This window comes from Babylonia areolata, chromosome 23 (assembly GCF_041734735.1).
Source record: "Babylonia areolata isolate BAREFJ2019XMU chromosome 23, ASM4173473v1, whole genome shotgun sequence".
NCBI lineage: Eukaryota > Metazoa > Mollusca > Gastropoda > Neogastropoda > Buccinidae > Babylonia > Babylonia areolata.
Genome location: NC_134898.1, coordinates 28,706,061 through 28,724,927, shown reverse-complemented (window position 1 = coordinate 28,724,927; position 18,867 = coordinate 28,706,061). Strand labels below are relative to the sequence as shown.

General features: G+C 42.8%; 1 protein-coding gene across 1 annotated transcript in view; it reads left to right on the top strand.

The window, feature by feature from the left end:
* Positions 1-16,905, top strand: part of LOC143297738 (uncharacterized) — a 31,478-nt gene extending 14,573 nt beyond the window's left edge. The window contains exons 11-12 of the mRNA XM_076610187.1: positions 447-7,670; positions 9,012-16,905. Coding sequence (XP_076466302.1) covers positions 447-7,670; positions 9,012-9,082 — 7,295 coding nt within the window. The 3' untranslated portion in view covers positions 9,083-16,905. The remainder of the gene's footprint in view (positions 1-446; positions 7,671-9,011) is intronic.
* The last annotated feature ends 1,962 nt before the right edge of the window (positions 16,906-18,867 follow it).

Here is an 18,867-nt window from a genome sequence, read left to right as displayed (position 1 = left end):
ACGACTGAATTGGTTGATATCTTATCTGTATATATTTTTTATATTTGCTTGAGTCAGGGAACAACCTTGAAATGACCCTTTGTGGTAGGCTGATTTGATTTGAGTCAGGCAAGTATATGATATAGCATCCTATTAATAAATGCTGTCCTCCTTCAGTGAGAGTTGATGTTCTGTACTTTCCTTTGTTTTCATATTCGGCAAAATGATAATACAAGAGAAAGGATGGACAAAGAATGGTTGTTCTAGGTTGGGTTGAATTTTTTTTTTCAAAGCATGGAAAGGTGAGTTTTAAAAGCCTTAATGTCATCTTGTTTTTTCTCATGGTTGACTGAAATCACCTTCCAAAAGACATTTTTCAGTATATTGCTATGAAGTAATCACACTGTGTTTGAACTGCAGAATCACTTTATTCAAAACCTCTCATCATAAGTTTTACTGTTTTGCAGCCTCCAAGAAAAGCAAGAAGCGTGCCACAGGGAAGAACTCAAAGCTGGGAACGAGCTCAGGTGGATCAGGCCGTGAGGACAGCAGCTCACAAGGGGAAGGCAGCAACCCATCCTGTAGCCCTCAGGTTCAGAGCCCTGTGATGGTAGCAGGAGGGGATACCCCTCTGCCGCGAGAGCAGGGTGTTATGTCACCATATCGGCATCAGCAAGGTGGCTTCCCCTACCAGGGAGGGTACTACAGACAGCAGTGGGGGGAGTCTGCTATGGCTTCCAGCATGGCCTCCATGACGCCGTACCCTGGCTACCACCCAGCATCAGGGGGTTGGGGCCAGTCTGCTGCAGCCCACAGTGCATACCCATTCATGCATCGCTTCCAAGGCTACTACCCCTATCCCCGGCACCACCCGTACAGCCCCGCCTTCAGGCAGAATGGAACGCTGAGCAGTCGACAGCAGTCTAACTTCAGCCCTCCTGTAGGTTCCCCAATGTCCCCACCTTCTTTCCCCAGCAGTGGGCCTGCAGTCCATCCACAGTCTACTTCCACCTCACAGCAGTATGCTCACTTCATGTCTCCGCAGGCAGCTGCCATGCGACGACATTCTGATGGCAGTGTCGCTCCACAAGACCGGCAGTTTAGCGGGTCTGCTGAGTGGCAGTATCCAGGCCCAGTCCTCAACAACTGGGGGTTTGCTCAGGGTATGCCTTCAGGTCCTGTCCAGGGTATGCCCTCAGGCCCTGTTCAGGGTATGCCCTCAGGCCCTGTCCAAAGCATGCCCCCAGCTCCTGCACACAGTAGGTCATCAGGAACTGTCACAAGCATCTCAGCAGGAACTATCCAAGGCATGCCCTTAGGACCTGTCCACAGAATGTCACCAGTGTCCACTGTGACCTCAGGTCCTGCAATGCCTTCAGGACCTGTCCAAAGTATGTCACCACTCTCCACTATGTCTTCAGGGTCTGGCCCTTCAGGACCTGCCCAAAGTATGTCACCTGTATCTACTATGCCTTCAGGATCTGTCCAGAGCATGTCACTGGAGTCGGCTTTGCTTTCAGGACCTGCGCAGAATATGTCAACAGGATCTGTTATGCCATCAGCATCTGTCCATAGTGTGTCATCAGAATCTGCAGTGTCCTCAGGATCTGTCCAGAGTAGGTCTTCAGGGTCTACTACAGCAGCTGAAGGTGTGTCAGCAGGACTTGTGGAAAGGAGACGATCAGGACCTGCTGAAAACAAGCCTTCAGAACCTGCCCAGAGTGGACCGTCAGGACCTCTCCGTAATGCTCCCTCACATTTTGCCCAGTCTGTTCAAGCAAGATCTGAAGATAGTATTTCTGCAGGGTCAGCCCAGAGCGTGCCCCCCAAATCGGTTCAGAGTAATCTAAATGAGGCTGTCCCTCATGTGCAAACAGGGCCAGACCTTAGCATGCCTCCGGTGTCTGCTCAGGGAACAGCCCAGAGATCAACCTTGACATTGACTCGGACTATGCCTTTTGTCCAAGGTACACCTTCCAGATCTGTCCCAGACACAACACCAGGGTCTAACAGTGGTATGCTTTCAGAACCCGTGGAAGGCATGTCTTCAGGGTCCGCTCCAATGCTGTCTTCAGGAATGTCTCAGGATACACCTGCAGGATCTGCTCAGTGCACACCTGCAGTATCTGTTAGCAGTCAGTCTGCTGGAAGTTCAGTTAGTACATCAAGTGGTTTACCTGCTGCTGCCTCCCAGGCTATGGAATTTAATGTCATCAGTTCTGGATTATCTGCCCCAGGTTCTTCACAGAATGTGGCATCATGTGATACTTTAGTCGTTTCTCCCAGCATTACTCCTGTTTCTTCCCAGTATGTACTGACAAGTGCTACCACTTCTGGATCATTGTCTTCAGATTCTCCCATTGAAGCATCCATGAAGTCCTGTGTCAGTGTCCCTGCAGCGTCTGGCCAGAACAGTGTGACTGGTTCTGGTGGTGATAAACCAGCTGATTCTCCACATGTTGCACCCTCACAGTCTTCCAGTGGTGTTTCTTTGGGATCGCAAGTCACTCCCTCAGGATCTACACACTCAGGCTCCTGTCCTTCAGTGTCTTCAAAACCATCATATGCAGCACCTGCAGGCTCATTTCGAGACATGTCTTCAAACTGGTGGTCCTCCTCATTCCCGGGAGCACCCAGGCCCATGCAGAATAGCACCCCTAGTCCTGTGGGACACAGTCAGTTCAGCCCAATGCACTCTGATGCCATGGCTGGACAAAGACATCCTGGTTTTGCTCAGACTCATTTTCAGAATGCAGGAGGACTCTGCCAGTCTGGTGTTATTGCAGGTAACCACCCCCCACCTGGACAGACACAGCCCGGTCCCATGCCCAGCTTTCAGAAGCCAATGGGGCGGAGTCAGCAGTGTGGTGTGCAGAATATTCCAGACCCACCAGCACACAGTCAGCCTTTCCCTGTGCAGCATGGTTCGCAGAACCTGACAGGGCCGAGATACCCTGGCCCTGCCCAGAACATCCACTCTCCAGTGGGTCAGAGGTATCCAGGTCCTGCCCCACATGCACACGGCCCTTATGGCCTGAGGCCCCCTGTCCCGGCACAGAACCTCCACATACCTTCAGGGCAAAGACAGCCTGGACCCTTGCAGGACAGCAGTCACAGTCAGATGGAGCAAGGCCAGGGCAGTGCTCATTCCTTTCCATCAGATCAACACAGACGACTGTCGCAGATCTCTACTGGACCAGATCAGAGCAGTCAGAGCCAGATGAACACCCTGCCTTGTGAGAGGAACCAGTGGCAGGACAGTGGAAACCCACCCTCCACATTACAAGGCCTGTTGAGTGCCCCAGACAGCAGCAGAGAACTGTCATCGCATGGTCCGTCTGGCAGGAGAGCCATGTCTATGGACTGTAGCCCTTCAGATTTCTACGCTTCACCTACCAGGGGTCCAGAGGGGAATGAAGCAGTCAGGCGAGAGTTCAAGCAGCCACAAAAACGGTCTGGCAGTTTCAGCTCTCCTTTTGGGTTTTCAGCTGGTAGCGGTGCCTCCTCGGCTCTGTCCAGTCTCTACAACTTTGTGTCTAATGTAGATCCCATGGCCCGCACACCTACCCCCACTTCCCGCAATTCCACACCCTCCTCCACGCCTCACTCTGACCCTTCTCCCAACCCCAGCCATCGACAGGATGAAGAGATGGGCCCTATGGAGGTGAAGTTGGGGCCAGCCAAGTGGCAGCCACACCTTCCTTCTCCCCAGGCCTCCCTGCCACGCAGTTCATCTGTGGATGAAGCCCTTGGGAGCAGTGCTAAACAGCTCACCCCTGCAGCATCTCCCTTGATGGGCAGCAGTAGCGTGGGTTCTAACAAATCCAGCATCACTGAAGAGCAGGTTATGGACAGTGAGGTCCAGAGCAAGCAGCCAACTGATTTGTCAGAAGCGCGTGAAAAGCCAAGCAAGAAGGAGAAGGCAGCAGATGCACAGGTGGTAATGTGCAGCAAAGAGGTCAGCTGTGACAGCTTAGATGTGTCTGTTTTACTGACTGACTGTAAAAGCACAAAGAAGGAAACTGTGTCAGGGACTCGCAGCAGTAAAAAGGAGAGTAGCTCAGGGGCTGTGTCTAGTACGGGTTTTTCGGGTTCTGAGCGGCTTGGTAAACAAAGCAGGATGAAGAAGTTGGGTCTGACTCTGAACACAAGCCGGCGCATGTCAGATGACAGAGTCAACAGCCCTCCAGTGACCCCCATCCCCTGTGCTGCTTATACCTTCACCTTCCACGTCCCAACTCCTGTCTACAAGAGGTTCAAGATGCGTGCCATCTTTCCAAACAAAGCGTCCTCAGATGTGAAGTTAGTGCGAATGCACCCGATGGATGCACGAAGGTACAGCCTCTTAAAAATTGGACGTGAACTGGTTCGACTGAAGCGGTTGTCTGCAAAAGACATGATGATGAAGCCAGAAACTTCTCTAACTAGCAGTTCAGGTAATGTTGGCATTTGCAGTGAGGAGCACAATTCCTTGATTGACCCCCAGACAGGTGAGCTGTTGTGCCCTTTGCCTGGTGTGGGAACGGAAGACAGTCAAAACAGGGTTCAGTCTTCAAGTCATGAAAGGACAGAGTTACGTCGCCAGTTGGAACCACAGTGCGAGCCAGTACCAAAGCTAACGGCCGAAGGGTGTTCTCAGACATCTTTGCACAATCCCCATGTTGGGGAGGTGATGGATAAAGCCAACAGTGAGAAGATGCAGAGAGGTTCCCCTGGTTTGCAGTCAACACCCACCAGCCACACCCCTACCATCCAGACTGAGGTAGGGGACTGCACCAACAGCCAGTCGTGGCAAGCTCTGGACCGTGACCGGCGGCCTTCAGTCAAGGTAGAGTATCCAGCTCAGAGGGGAGCCAGTGGCTCTGGGGCAGATCAGTGGCAGAGTGGTCAGCCTCCTCCCCAGTCCTGGGCAGGGGCGATGTGGAACTACCCCAACAGTGGATCAGCTCAGTGGGGGGAGCAGTGGCAGAACTGCAACCAGTCACAGGCTTGGAGTGCTGGCCAGGGGGGTCAGGCGTACAACTATGGCTCTTGGATGGGTGGAGGGCCAGGATTCCAGCATCCGTCTGCCTCTGGCATGTACCCCTACAGCAACTGGTCTCAGTCAGCACATGCTTTCACATCACAGCCTTCTGTGTCCACAGCTCAGTGTCAGTCTGCCACCACAGGCTCCTCCCCTTCTACTGCTCAGGGAGGCATGGGTCCCATGAGCCAAGGTCAGTCGTATCCTCAGGGTTTCACCCACTACGGCAGTGGTGGGTTCAACCAGCCTGCTGCTTTCTCTCCCTCAGGTCATCACAGCAACGCTGGTGGCAAGTTTACCCCCCACTTTGGCATGGGAACTGAGCATTTTCCTTACCCTGGAGCACCACCTCCACACAACTACAGCAACATGGGCCACGGTCAGTATCCCTGTAACTACCGTGCCTCGGGGTATGGGCCAGCTGGTGCAGGGAGGAAAGGGATGTGCCCACCTGGGTTTGGTGTAGGGCAGCAGCAGCAGCAACAGCCAGGAGGTGAGGTGTCAGGACTGCCTCTGGAGACTCAGCAGTATGTGCAGTGTGGGGTCCCATCAAGGTTTGAGCCCAGTGGGGGGTACAGCGCTGCTGGTCCCGCCCCCACCCTGCCCTCTGCATCACCCCATGGTCCTGGACCGGGCCCTGGGCCGACCCAGTTTGGGGGCCATTCCTCCCCTATGTACTCCCCTAACCAGCATGGCTCCTTCATGCCACCATCTCAGCAGCAGCCAGGCCAGTTCTTCCAGCCCAGCCAGTTTGGTCACCAGTCTGGCCAGTTTCCTTGTCCTCCCGGCCAGGCGAACAATGTCCCTCCACTCTCAGGTCAGTCAGCATACAGTTCCAGAGAACAAGGGAATCAGCCATGTCCAGTGTCATCTGAGACAAGCAGCCAGGGACTCCCTTGTCAAACCTCAGGGCAGCTGGAACAGTCCCCCAAGTCAGTCAATCAGCAGGGACAGTACTCCTTGACATCGGGCCATCAGAACCAGCAGGGGGACAAGAGTGAAAGTGACAGCGGTTGTCCTGAAAATAGGGACTCCTCTGTCAGCAGCCATGATTTACACACACCTGAACAGCAATCTTTTTTACAGCAGGCGGCCTGTCAGGCTTTGACCACGAAAGTCTGTGAACCTTCTGAGCACTCTGCCCAGAACCTCCAGTCTGACAGGCCAGAAACAAATTCATTGGAAAATAGCACAGACACCACAGAACGGAACGCAGCAGTCCAAAATACAAAGAGCTTCAACGCTAACCGTGCCAAGCACACAAAATCGAAACGTCACAGTTTTGATGATAAAGTTGACCATGCTGTTCCTCAGAATATGAATGACAACTGTGACATGAAAGATCAGAAAACATCTATCGGTAAATGTATTTTGAAAGATAAAAGCCCTGGCAGTTCATACAAGGACAAGCAGCAACAGAGGAATGCTGTCAAGCCCTGTTCACGCCAGAATGTGCGACGTTCCTCGGTTCAGTTATGGTCAGATGGTGACAGTGATAGTGGAGAGGAGAACAGCAATAATGAAGAGTCGTCAGATGATTATCAGCCCTGCAGGTCACGGCGCAGTGGACGGAAACGAAAAAGCAGCAGGCATCAAAGTCCGACTGAAATCAAACGTAGGAAACGTTCATCAGTAAACTATGATGCCCATGCTTTCTCCAAATATTTGGACCGTGGGTTTGAAAAGAAAACCTCTCCGAGACTGCGGCAAAGCCACAACCAGAAAGAGAAGAAAAGGAAAAAGAAAGGTGACCCGCTGATAGAGGGAGTACATTACATTGTGGTAGGGAAGTTCAAAGGCAACCGAGTAATGCTTGTAAAAGTAGACAAAGTGAAAGTGAAGGTGAATGAGAGAGTCAAGGTCAGTGACTGGTCAAGGACAGGAGGAAAATGTCCAGTGACCCCGCCACGTCGACTTCAGGGCCCTCGCTGTCGAAGAATAGCTAAAGGGACACCACCTGACGACCCTTGCTTTGTGCATACTGCTGATCGTGTTGATTCACAGGTGGAGGGAGATGAGTGTGAGGAGGCAGCTCCTGAAGAAAAGAACATCTCACCTACCCCTCCCTCTGATTCTAACCACATCATAAAACATGAGTCATGTGTGAAGAAAGAAGTTGAAGACTGTGATCTAAAAAAAGCAATAAAACTGGAAACAGATCAGACACTTTTTCCTGTGCATGTCAATGATGATGTATCATACAAACACTCACACATTAAAACTGAGTGTCATGATGGGATTTTGAGTGTTTCCTGTGAACAGATGAAAACTGAAGCAGAGGACAGTCCCCACAAGGAGACTGGGGAGGAATCCAAGGAAGAGCCAGGCCACAGGACAGAGTGTGGCAGCAGTGGTGCTCAGCCGCTGCAAGTGGAAAGTCACGAGACTGAGGACAGTACAGACAGAAAAAAACTGTGTGTTGTGAAGGAGGATCCTGATGCCACAGCTAACACACAAAACAGTGAGGAGAGAGAACCACAGGGTGACTCAAAAGGACAAGATCACGGTGCCTTGCATACACAGCCCGCCAGCAGTCCCAGTGCAGAGACGCCAGAGATTCAAACAGCAAATGCTGGAGACTTCATTGGCAGCAGTTATCTGCAGACGGACGGCATGGCCTGTGACACAGTGCCAACAGAACAGAGGCAGTCACCCATGTTGTTGCCAGGTGAGCTCAGGAATAACCTGTTTTTCCCACACTTCAGCACTGGTTCTGTTTGATAGTAGGGGGAGGTAACATTTGTTTTGCTGATAAAAGGAGCAGGGGGGATATTGGCATACAGCTGCAAGTAATGTAGAGAGAAAATTACTGTAAGTTTCAGTTTGAAGGAGGTGGCAGAGCGTGCAGATTGATCCATATACGCTACACATCTGCTGAATATAAAAAATGTTTAAAAAAAAGAAAAAGAAAAAAGATTAAAGGCAGCAAATGCCTGACCTTTGCTTAAACCCAACACGCTGATCAGACCTCTCTGTCAAATACTGATATACAGCATGTGTCACATTCAAGACAAAGTTGTTTTTGTCCCAGTTAATTTGTGGTATTCATTCTTAGGCAAAATGTGCAAAAAAAAATCTCAGTGCGTATGTGTCCTTTCCTTTTTTCTTTTCTTTTTTTTTTTTTTTTTACTCTGCTGAAGTCATATATTGTCAAGAGACCATACTGTGGCATGAAGTATGTTCTCTGTATGTGTGTCTATGTGTGCGCAAAAATAAGTTAGTGTGAAACATTTTTGTATTGAGTGTGGAAGCAGGATATTGTGTGCATTTGTAAACAATTTTAACCCAGATATTGATCACATGGCATGTAGCTCATCATGTTGGATGGTTTGTTAATGACCCATCAGTGCACAGTGACAATGGTCACTTGTTTAACTGGTCAGAATGAGTGTGTAAGCAAGATATTGTGTGCATTTGTAAACAATTTTAACCCAGATATTGATCACATGGCATGTAGCTCATCATGTTGGATGGTTTGTTTCATAAAAAGGTCTGCAGTGCATTTTTTTTTCTGGAAGAAAAAGAAATGAATAGATGCAAGTATGTTCACATGATTATAGTAATGAACAAATAAATTCAGATGAAAAGTGACTTGTACATATAGTGATGTTGCGCATTTGTATTGCTGTTGAATCAGAATTGAATGACAGGTTTCTCATTTTTATTTTGTTTGGAACCCTTTTTTCCTCTGGGAGAATACACGATATATGAACTGCATGCATACCGCACTTGCACACACAGATAGACAGACACATGCATGCATCATTGCATGCATGCACGAACGCATGCTCATGCACACACACATGAGTGTGACGCGCACACACAGACACACACACACACATTCTCTCTCTCTCTCTCTCTCTCTCTCTCTCTCTCTCTCTCTCTCTCTCTCTCTCTCTCTCTCACACACACACACACACACACACACACACACACACACACACAGATTATCTTTGTCTAATATATTCATAGACATGATGATGTAGAATATGTTTAATTTTTGTTTCAGAGAGCAGTCAGCCTGTGAAGGGAATGTCCACTACCATTGGTCTGTCTTTGCTCGAAGGGAAAAGTTGTTGACAGAGTGTTTACAGGTGGTTTCATAGTTAGAATGTCTTCATGAGTTTGAATCAAAATGTTTAGCTTTTTTTGTTTGCATAATGATGGATGGGTGCCATGCTGTATTGGTGTTTTTAGGACATCAGCCCTCAGTCTCGTATGCCTGAAAAAAAGCTGTCACTGTGTCATAAAAAGAATAGAATGGTTTTGCAGCTTGTTAATAACTGTTAATGTTATGAAAAGACTTAGGATTTGAAGAATTGTGTGCTGAAATCGATACAGATCAGTCTTTGGGGTGAAAAAGGCCTTTTGTACATACATTGTAGTAGCTTTCTGACATGAATGATTCTGTCACATGATCTGTTTCACCTGCCCCACATCCTCACTCCCTCCACCCTCCACTCCTCGACATGGCGTGTTCAGTGCATGTTAGCGTGTGATTTGAAAATGCCATCAGGATCATCCGTGAAAATTTAGCAAACCGTACTTGACAAGTCAATCAGACATGTGACCAAGACATTATATATGATTCACAGGTGGATCCATGATCTTGAATTGCTGCAAGAAGTGTAATTATGCCATTTTTTATTGTAAAGCTAGTTGGTAGGCTGGCACTGTTAAAAATTATGTAGATATGGTAGGCTGCATCAGATAATTGAAAGCAAAGTACTTTGAAAAAGAAAAGAAGAAATATAATTAATATTATGTGTTTTAAAAAAGAAAAGAAAAAATATATGTGTGTGTAATTTATTTTATTTCATTATTATTATTATTTTATATTTTGATTTTAGAAGCAAGAAAGCAATGAAACTGAAAGAAACGTTGAGAACAAAAAACTGTTGTAAATTTTTGCTATGGCAACAGCTTTGGCTGTTCAAGCATGCTATTTGACAAGTGGTTTGAATGGTCAGAATAACATGTTACAATACAGAGAACCTCAGATCTGCTTACAGCTTAATTTTGCATGGATTTTACTTGTCATTCTGGAGAAGACTGGCAAAATTTCATGCTTAGATGATATGCACATCAACTGACCTCTCTCTCTCCCCCCCTCTCTCTCTCTCCTTCTCTCTCTCTCTTCTACATTTTGTCAGTGTAATGGAGAATCCCAGTTATGCCTTTACGCTCTGAAATGTAATAATAATAATTATGGTATTTACAAGGCGCAAAATCTTGATGAAATCAACTCTAAGCGCACAAAAAGAAAAAAAAGGGTGGATCTGCACACACACACACACACACGCACACATACACGCTGTGGGCCTTTTGGCTCTAAACACAACTAATTCAAAAAGAAGCATTATGTACAAATATTGCTGTATGCACCCACCCACCCACACACATCAGTACACACACACACACACACAAACATACACACACCTACATGCATGGCCTATGGCTGTTCATGTAAGCACAAGCACACACACATATAAACACACACACACACACACACACAATTTCAAGACTGTCAAAAGAGAGGAAAAATGGGAAAAAATAAGAGTTATGTACCCAGTGAAGCATAGAAAATCCCAATCAGCAAAACTTAGATAATGTCTTTCTTCTGCTCTTGCAGTATAAAGGGCAGTCCCACTTATTCCATTGTAATTTGTATTTGAAAAGATACTTTTTGTCATGTCAAAGACATAAAATTGTTACAAAACTTTGTTGGTACCAAGTGAAATATCAGATTCAGAATTAACAAGTTATCCATGCGAGACTCCATCAAATGATATACAGGAATCGGGTAAAACAGAATCACTGCCACACTGATATAGAAGTAGGAAAGAAGATTTGCATACTATGGCTGTCTGTCAGTTCGGGTACACTGCAACAAAATATTGTCATGTCTGATTCCAAGCAATAGACACTGTGTCTTTGATTAAAAATCAAAGGTGTGACTTGTCTCCTTAATGTAAAAGAAAAAAAAAGAAAAAAAAAAGCCAGTACAAAAAGCAAACAGGTATTCATCATGCACTCTTCAGACCCATTCCTTGTCAGTTCATTATCTCTTTCTCCCTCCATTCTTTCCCCCCACCCCTCTCTCTCTCCCACACACGTCTGTGATACTGCAAGGAGGTGTACGTAGAGTAAATAGAACATGCAGATTATCATCATGAAGCCAGCATGAGGCATTATCATTCTGTGCACCGTCCTATGTAGACTTGCAGTTTAAACATGTTTGTGAAATGGGCTGATACAGGAGTGATTTTAATTGGTCAGTATTATCCCTCCATATCTCCCATAGATACTTTTAGACCTCATGTTAAAAGCAGGCTGATTCAGGTGCGATATTTATTTATCAGCATTATCCCACCATTCTTCCCCCACCCCTCCCCCTTCCTTTCTTGGTTTTGTAGTCAGCATTTTTTAATTTGAATCTTCAGTTGAATAATCGAAACAATAGATTGGGAATGTTTGATACAAAGTTTATTTGCACTTAACAGTTTTTGATTTGTATTCGACCTGATTATTCTGGTCATAATTTACTTGCTGTCACAACAGATCTTTTTTTATTTTTTTATTTTTTCTTTTTATTTTTTTATTATACAATCCTGCCATTTCGACCTTTGTTGTTTTTTTTTGTTTTCTTTTGTTTTTTGTGTGTATTTTCTTTAAATTGTGTTTCTTTGTTCAAGTGAAATATTGGTTTTCCCAATGTTGTTTTTTTTTTGCTGTTCTATAAAGACTTTGATAGGGGAGCTTTGTCACAGTGTACAAATGTGTTTGTGTGGAGTGATTGAAATGTGTATAATCTATGGACAGTCAGTTCTCACAAATAATTCAGCAGATTTTGGTGAAGTTAAATCACATGAGTGCATAACTTAAAAATGTCTGTTGACAGTGATCTATCATTTTGATCTGGATTTGATTCAATATCAAATGGTCTTGGAAGCTATAAAAGCATGTGGTCAACTTTTTATTCTTTATAATTTTTTTCTTGCAAACTGTGGGACAGTTTCAGTGCAGTTTGTGCTATTAGATAGACCATGAAATCTGTCAGGTTTAGACTAATGGCATTCATTATTGTTAACTGATAGATCTGTCTACTGAAAGTAGTACTGAAATTAGATGGGACTGAGAAACTGGTGTCAGATACAAAGTACCAAGTTAAAAAAAAAGAAAGAAAAACATCACACAAAGTTGATGAAATGACTGACAGACACTGAGACAGATGTCTGTCACAGAGTACCAAGTTAACAAAGAAAAAAGAAAAAAAAAGGGCACATCACACAAATTAAGTGGAAAGACAATGAATTACTTGTAGAAACCTAAACATATCCCTAACTTTGTCACAGGATTTTCTGTTGGCTGTTGCAGAAAAATAAAAGTGGTAGTCAGGTCTGAAATTGCAGTGTGAGAGATTGGTTTCCAGTTCCATGCTACACTTTTCTAGTAACCCTTACACCTGTGGCTTTAATCAATGTGCTTGTGACAGTTCATGTTTTCCTTTACTGAGAGTGAAAAGAAGATGGTTACATGAATTTGATTCAAGGTGAAGTGTCCAAGAAAGAAAGCAAGAAAAACAACAAAACAATACAAAACAAACCAGCATTAAAAAGGACTTTTTGTTAAAACCACATGAACTGGGAAACATATCTAACTTTTTTGTGTTATTTGCTGCATGACTGGTTTCAGACAATGTTCTGTTGTCCTTGTGGACTTTAGTTCTTCATTCAATATGTAATGGGTGAAAAGGAGTTGGAATCTTTATACTCCTAGTCTTTCAGACCTCTCCAAAAGATCCTTCCTGCACTGTTTCTGTCAACATGCCATTGATTTCTGAAAGGTACAGTAATGTTTTCTGCTTCCACAATCTTTATCACAATGTTGTTGATCTTAACACTGACGAACAGAGCTTTCTTGCCTTATGCTTGTCTCTCACTTAAGTTTCTCATCACCTGATCATCATTATAAACATTTTGCGATAAGTAGTTATCCTTGCAAATCTGGGTTAATACTGTTATGCTTTCAATTATTCAGTACGGTTGCCAGTCGTGTCTGACAAAAACATCATTCTGTAAACTGTATTTAAATGTAAAAGATGATAGTTGCCAAGAGCAGATATGTTTGCAACCACTTTATTTCTGGTAGAATTTGACACTGCTGGTGTGGATGTGTATAAGGAATCAGTCTTTGTTAGACACTGGTTAACAATGTAAAACAGATTTTTCACATCACTGATTTTGACTTGAAACAGAATGTGTGAATTATTGGTAACACAAAAGAAGCTTGTCTGCTGTTTTGAAGGCGTCATGTTTTGAACTGTTCAGCAGTTGATCTCTGTAAAAGCTTGTTGGTTATATTTTTGTATGATTTGTATGGTTTTTGTTACACTTGTTTGATGGCAACAGCTACTTAAACCAGTTAATAGATATTGGGGTATGTTAGTGTGTAGAGAAATACACACTTTGTTTTGAATACATGAGTTTGTGGTGTGTATATGTGTGTGTGTGTGTGGAAAGAGAGGAGCAAGACCCTTTATGTTGCTTTTTGTATTCAGTAGGCATGGTTGCAAATTGTGTCATGTGAACATGAATTCATTTGGTGACTTGATCACTAGAAGCATTTACTCCTGGTGGTGTGTGTCTGTGTGTTCCATCCTGATTATTAATTCCTCTTTTCTTAAACATAAGTCAGATGTGGTATTGAAATCAGTGTGGGTTCCCTGTGTACTTTGGATCTCAAAGTGTGTTTGTTTCCTTTCCACTTTTCTTTACGAGAAGAACAGATCTGATCTTTACTATGTACAGTATGCAATGCCAGACAAGCATTTACATTTTCGTTAAACTTTCTGTTAATTTTAGATGCTCTTGGCAGATCAGTTGTATTTGCCAGTCATTCTGAAAACCATTGCACACCAGTCATATCAGACGCTGTGACTACCCCTGCTCTTTTCTATCAGTAGTTCTAACTGAGTTATATACCCCAGACCTTTTCTTCTTTTTTTAAAATTGCGCATTTATTTCACAAATGAATTTAGTCACAACATAAACATGAGATTTTTTGTTTGATACCAGTACTAATTTTCACTAAAAGTGCCGAGCCATTTTGTTCTCAGTCTCCTTCCCCAATAGATGCTAAGTGAGTGTATTGATCACTATTTTTTTGATGGATTTGTCAGAATTGTTTTTTCAAGACAAGTGAAAATCATTATTTTTTTTTACATTTTGAAGGGGAAGGAGGTTGTGATTAATTGAAATGAAGTACAGTGGTTTTTAGTATGATGTTTTGAATTTTGAAAAAGTGGTCAGAATCTTTCTTTTTTTTCTTTTCATTATACGGCCACCATTGACTTGCCAGTAACTCTCCACTTCTAGAACAAATTTTATTTGATTACAAATGCATACAAGTACATGCTCTCTCTCTCTCTCTCTCTCTCTCTCTCTCTCTCTCTCTTTGTTACATTCACTCTCTTGTTTGGATTGCAGTCAGGATGCATGCTGTTTTCCAGTTGACTGTCTTGGTCAAACATATGGTCTGTGGAAGGAAGTGGCTAAACAGTTGGACAAGATGATGTTACATCTGCATTTAGTTTAGTTAATTCCTTATGAAGTCATACCATATAGATGACTGTTGTTATAAGTGTGAGTTTAATTTCAACTGCAGTGATTAAAAAAACGACTTGTGATGATTTTGACTGCAGTGATTTAAATCAAATGGATATCATTGGAATGCCTAAGGTCCTTGTATTCAAAATGATTCAGTTATGCATCAGGCCTTGGGGAAAAAACAAGCACTCTGGTTGATGAACTTGTTGAAGCTTGCCAAAGCCTTCTTCACAACAGACTGTCTGAAGAACCACTGGAGCACCTCAAAGAAGAATAGTTCACCCAGTTACTGCAGCTCTGTTGGTTGTGCGTCAAAGTCTGGGCTTCTTCCATACTTATACTACTGAAGTGTAAACTGAAAATAGGATGTTGTCAACAATCTGATATGCAGTTGTTGTTTTTGAAAACACTTGGCAAAAAAGATAAGGTTTGTTGCCAGCATGTCAAGATTTCCATGCAGTCACAGAGTACTGTATGGTAAAATGTGTTTATTTTGTTTCTTGGTCTCTGCTGCTTGACATCAATTCTCAGTCGTGATACTCAATGATCTTTACCACACTAAGATATATATATATATTTTTTTTTTTTTTTTTCCAGCGTACAATAGGGACTGTTCATTGTGAATTACTTGCGCTGCTGCTGAAACTAAGCCTTGCTGTTAATTTGTAATATCTGATGCTTGACAGAAAGTGATTACTATTCTTCTTGCTTAGTATTCATTTATACTGTTTGAAGCTTTTATTTGTAATACATTGTGGAGAATGAAGATTTTATTTATGCATTGCTTTATTGTTAACATTGGTTGCCAGCAATATGATAATCATTTAAATGGCTGGTGAGCCTTTATCGGGAGACATGTTCAGTTTTTCCTTTTGTGGAATTACTAATCTACAGTTTTCTCTTTGCTACCTTTACCCCCTTAACCCTCCCTTTCTTTGCTCCCCACTTTTTCCACCACAGTTAGTTTTAAAAACAACAACAAACCAAACTGGAAAGACACCGAGCAACCTTTCTTTTCTTGCTGTTCAGAAAGAACTAGAATTATTGGTGTGATATGAAAGGATTGGTTCTTTCTCTGTTTTTTGTTGTTGTTGTTTTTTGATGATTTTTTAATCTTTAAGTTAATATCAAAGGGGCTGTTTTTTCAACAGATTTGTTTTACCTTGTGTCTGGGTAGTGAGAAACTATAACCTCTGGCAAATAGTAGCAGTAAATATAATGAGTGTTGGCCTAGATGTATCGCATCTGCCTTGGAAGCGAGAGAATCTGAGAACACTGGTTCGATCCCAACACTTGCCAGTATTTTTCCCCCTGCACAAGACCTTGAATAGTACATGTAGTCGATAAAGTGATGTCCTGTGGCAGCATGCACATAGCACATGTAAAAGAACCCACAACAACAAAAGTTTTGTCCCTGGCAGAATTCTGTTGAAAACTCCACTTTGATAGGAAAACAAATACTCTCGCAGGCAGGGGGAAAAAAAAGAGTAATGCTGTCATTGTAGTGATGCACTCTTCCAAGGGAGAGCAGCCCAGTGTCACACTGAGAATTCTATTTTGACAAAAGACCAATACAGTACAATACATTTCTGTTGTTCACATATGTAGGATAACATATCAGTAGTAATAATGTTTAGAAGAACACCTCCACTCCTATTCTCTCACCCAATCCCCCAGAACTGAAACATATCAATAGAAATGTCACAAGAGAACACCCGTGCACCAACCGTACCACCTGCCCATCACATCCCTTGCTGTCTTTCTTTCCCATCTTCGGCAGGATTTTGGGTTTGCACAGAGTTGTGTGCCTTGTGTTTGTCATTGTGTATACATCCATATTCTTTTATTTATGTGCCACTTGATACAGGTTAGAGAGATGCAGCTTCATGCAGAAATCAGATACAGTTTAAATAATGAACACATGCAGGTATTGTAAAGATTTTCGTTAAGATGGATACAAAGGAGGATATTCATCTCAATCAGATTTTCCTTTATATGTGTGTGTGTGTGTGTGCGGAATACGTTGATGACAGACATAATATATCACAGTTTAGCTGTTTGGTTTCTACTGTGGTGACGATTGTGTTGGTGGTCATTGAGAAGACATTGAGCAGTCAAGTGATCATACCTTGAACAGGAGCTGAATCCCTTTATCATTTTACTGGCCAGCTGACCTATGTTGTATGGGAAACAGAATCTACGCATAAACCTCTGTTTTGATTTGTTTATTGTGTTTATGCTTAGATCCGGTGATTGTATTTCCCTGTTTAAATTCACCCCCCCCCCCCCCCCCCCCACCCCTTTTTTTTTCTTTTTTTTTTTGAACAGTTAGAAGTTATGACCAAAAAAAATTTTTCATCATTGATGTTTTCTTGTTGCATTTTCTTATTCGTTGTGCATCATTTTGCTATTTGGTGGGAAGAAATACTACTATTCTGTCCAAAACGAAACATAAACAAAGATGTAATAACATTAAGAGCAGCTGCATTTTATTCTTGAAAATACATCACAACTCTTAACTGATTTGTTTGAAGTTCCCAGGCATTTAGATTGTCTTTTCTCTTCTTTTTTTTCTTCTCCTTTTCTTTCTTTTTTTTTTTCTCCCTTTTTTTTTTTTTCTTCTTAAGTTGAAGCAGTTGAGAAACATGCATATCCACAATCCTGGATAGCAGGTCTGAGACTTCCACATTCAGGGAGAAAAATGTGTTTTAAATAGAACATTTCTATCTACTTTTATGATATGTTGTTTACTTCACCTGACATTTTTATCTTCAGAGGGAAATAATACATTCATTTGACAAAAAACAGGGTTTCTCATAAACTGAGTTTTGTGTTTTCTACTTAGTATTTTGGACAATTGTCTGTAAAATCATTAATTTTCTATGATTACCCAACATTGTGGATGTGTGTGGTTTGTTTCTTTAAAATAAGCAAGTCATTTGTTTGTAAAGCAAGACGTTTGAAATTTGCATTAACTGGTGCACTTTGTTGCAGTTTACATGCCATAATATTTTTTTGGTTTTTATTTTGGTGCTATTGTTTTGGGTGCATGCTTTCTAATTCTGTATTGCAGTTTAATTTCCATCGGTTGTTCAAGTACTTTTTTTTTTCAGTTTGAACTTCTCACAGTGTCAGACTAGAGAAAGTGCTCTTTGGAATAATTGGCAACCCTCACCTTTTTTTTCCCCTCTTTATTCATGTTATTGACATGATCAAGCAGCATATATACTGGTTGTCCTTGATTTTATTGTAGAAAGCAAACAGAGCAAGAGAAGGAAACAAATACAGTCTCCCCCCACCCCCACCCCCCACCCGTCCCCTCTCAACAATGTTCCAAAAAATATCTCATAAGAATTTAACCAGAATAATAGAAGATCGGGTTTTATGATTTGTTAGAACCTGAAAGAGAAACGAAGGGAAAGAACAAACTATGGAGAACCAGTTTGAACTTGTCATATAATGTTTTATGGTATTTGTTTTGCAGTTGTAAGTTTGTGTGATGTTTTGAAGGTTTTCCATTCATTTGATGGCCAGATTTGTTGTTTTTTTCTACAATTGTCAGTCATAGATTAAACCACCTGTACTGCTTTTGGCCATAGTACAGAATTGATACCTTTGTACAAAGGTGTTGTTTGACTATGTATGCTCAGGCCATTCTGTATCAGATTGATGCTTGTATACCCTGCTGATGATTCAGGATGGACATTCAGTGATAATCAGGTGTGGGAAGAGTCTGTCCTGAACAAAAGTGGTTCTGCTGGTTCTGATGTGCAGGTAACTACTGCTCAAAGTAGGTGATGACTGTTCATCATCACCATCATTATGCCAGTATGTGTGGTAACATTGTGAAGGCATTCACAAACCAGTTGTGTTCTCTTACCATCCTGATAAACTAGGGCATCCCAAGCTTTACTGAACATCAGTTGATATTTACCTTAAGCACTGTCTGTCTTTCTCTCTCATACATCTGCATAGTTAAGTGCATGATTCTGTGTGTTAGCATTGAAATTTATTTTTGGTTTTGTCAGGAATCATGCTCATTTGGGAATAGAACTGTTCTTTTTCATTAAATTGATTGACAGTCTTCTTTTCACCTCTGTGAAATGACTCTTTCCTTGTGAAAGAAGTTAAGATAGGGATGGATGTCCAGAGATGACAGTGAAACTGTGTTTGTACAGATATATGCCCTCAAACTTCCTTGCATTGAAAATTGTGAACTTTTTGGTCATTCCTATTTTTTTTTCTTCTTTGTATATT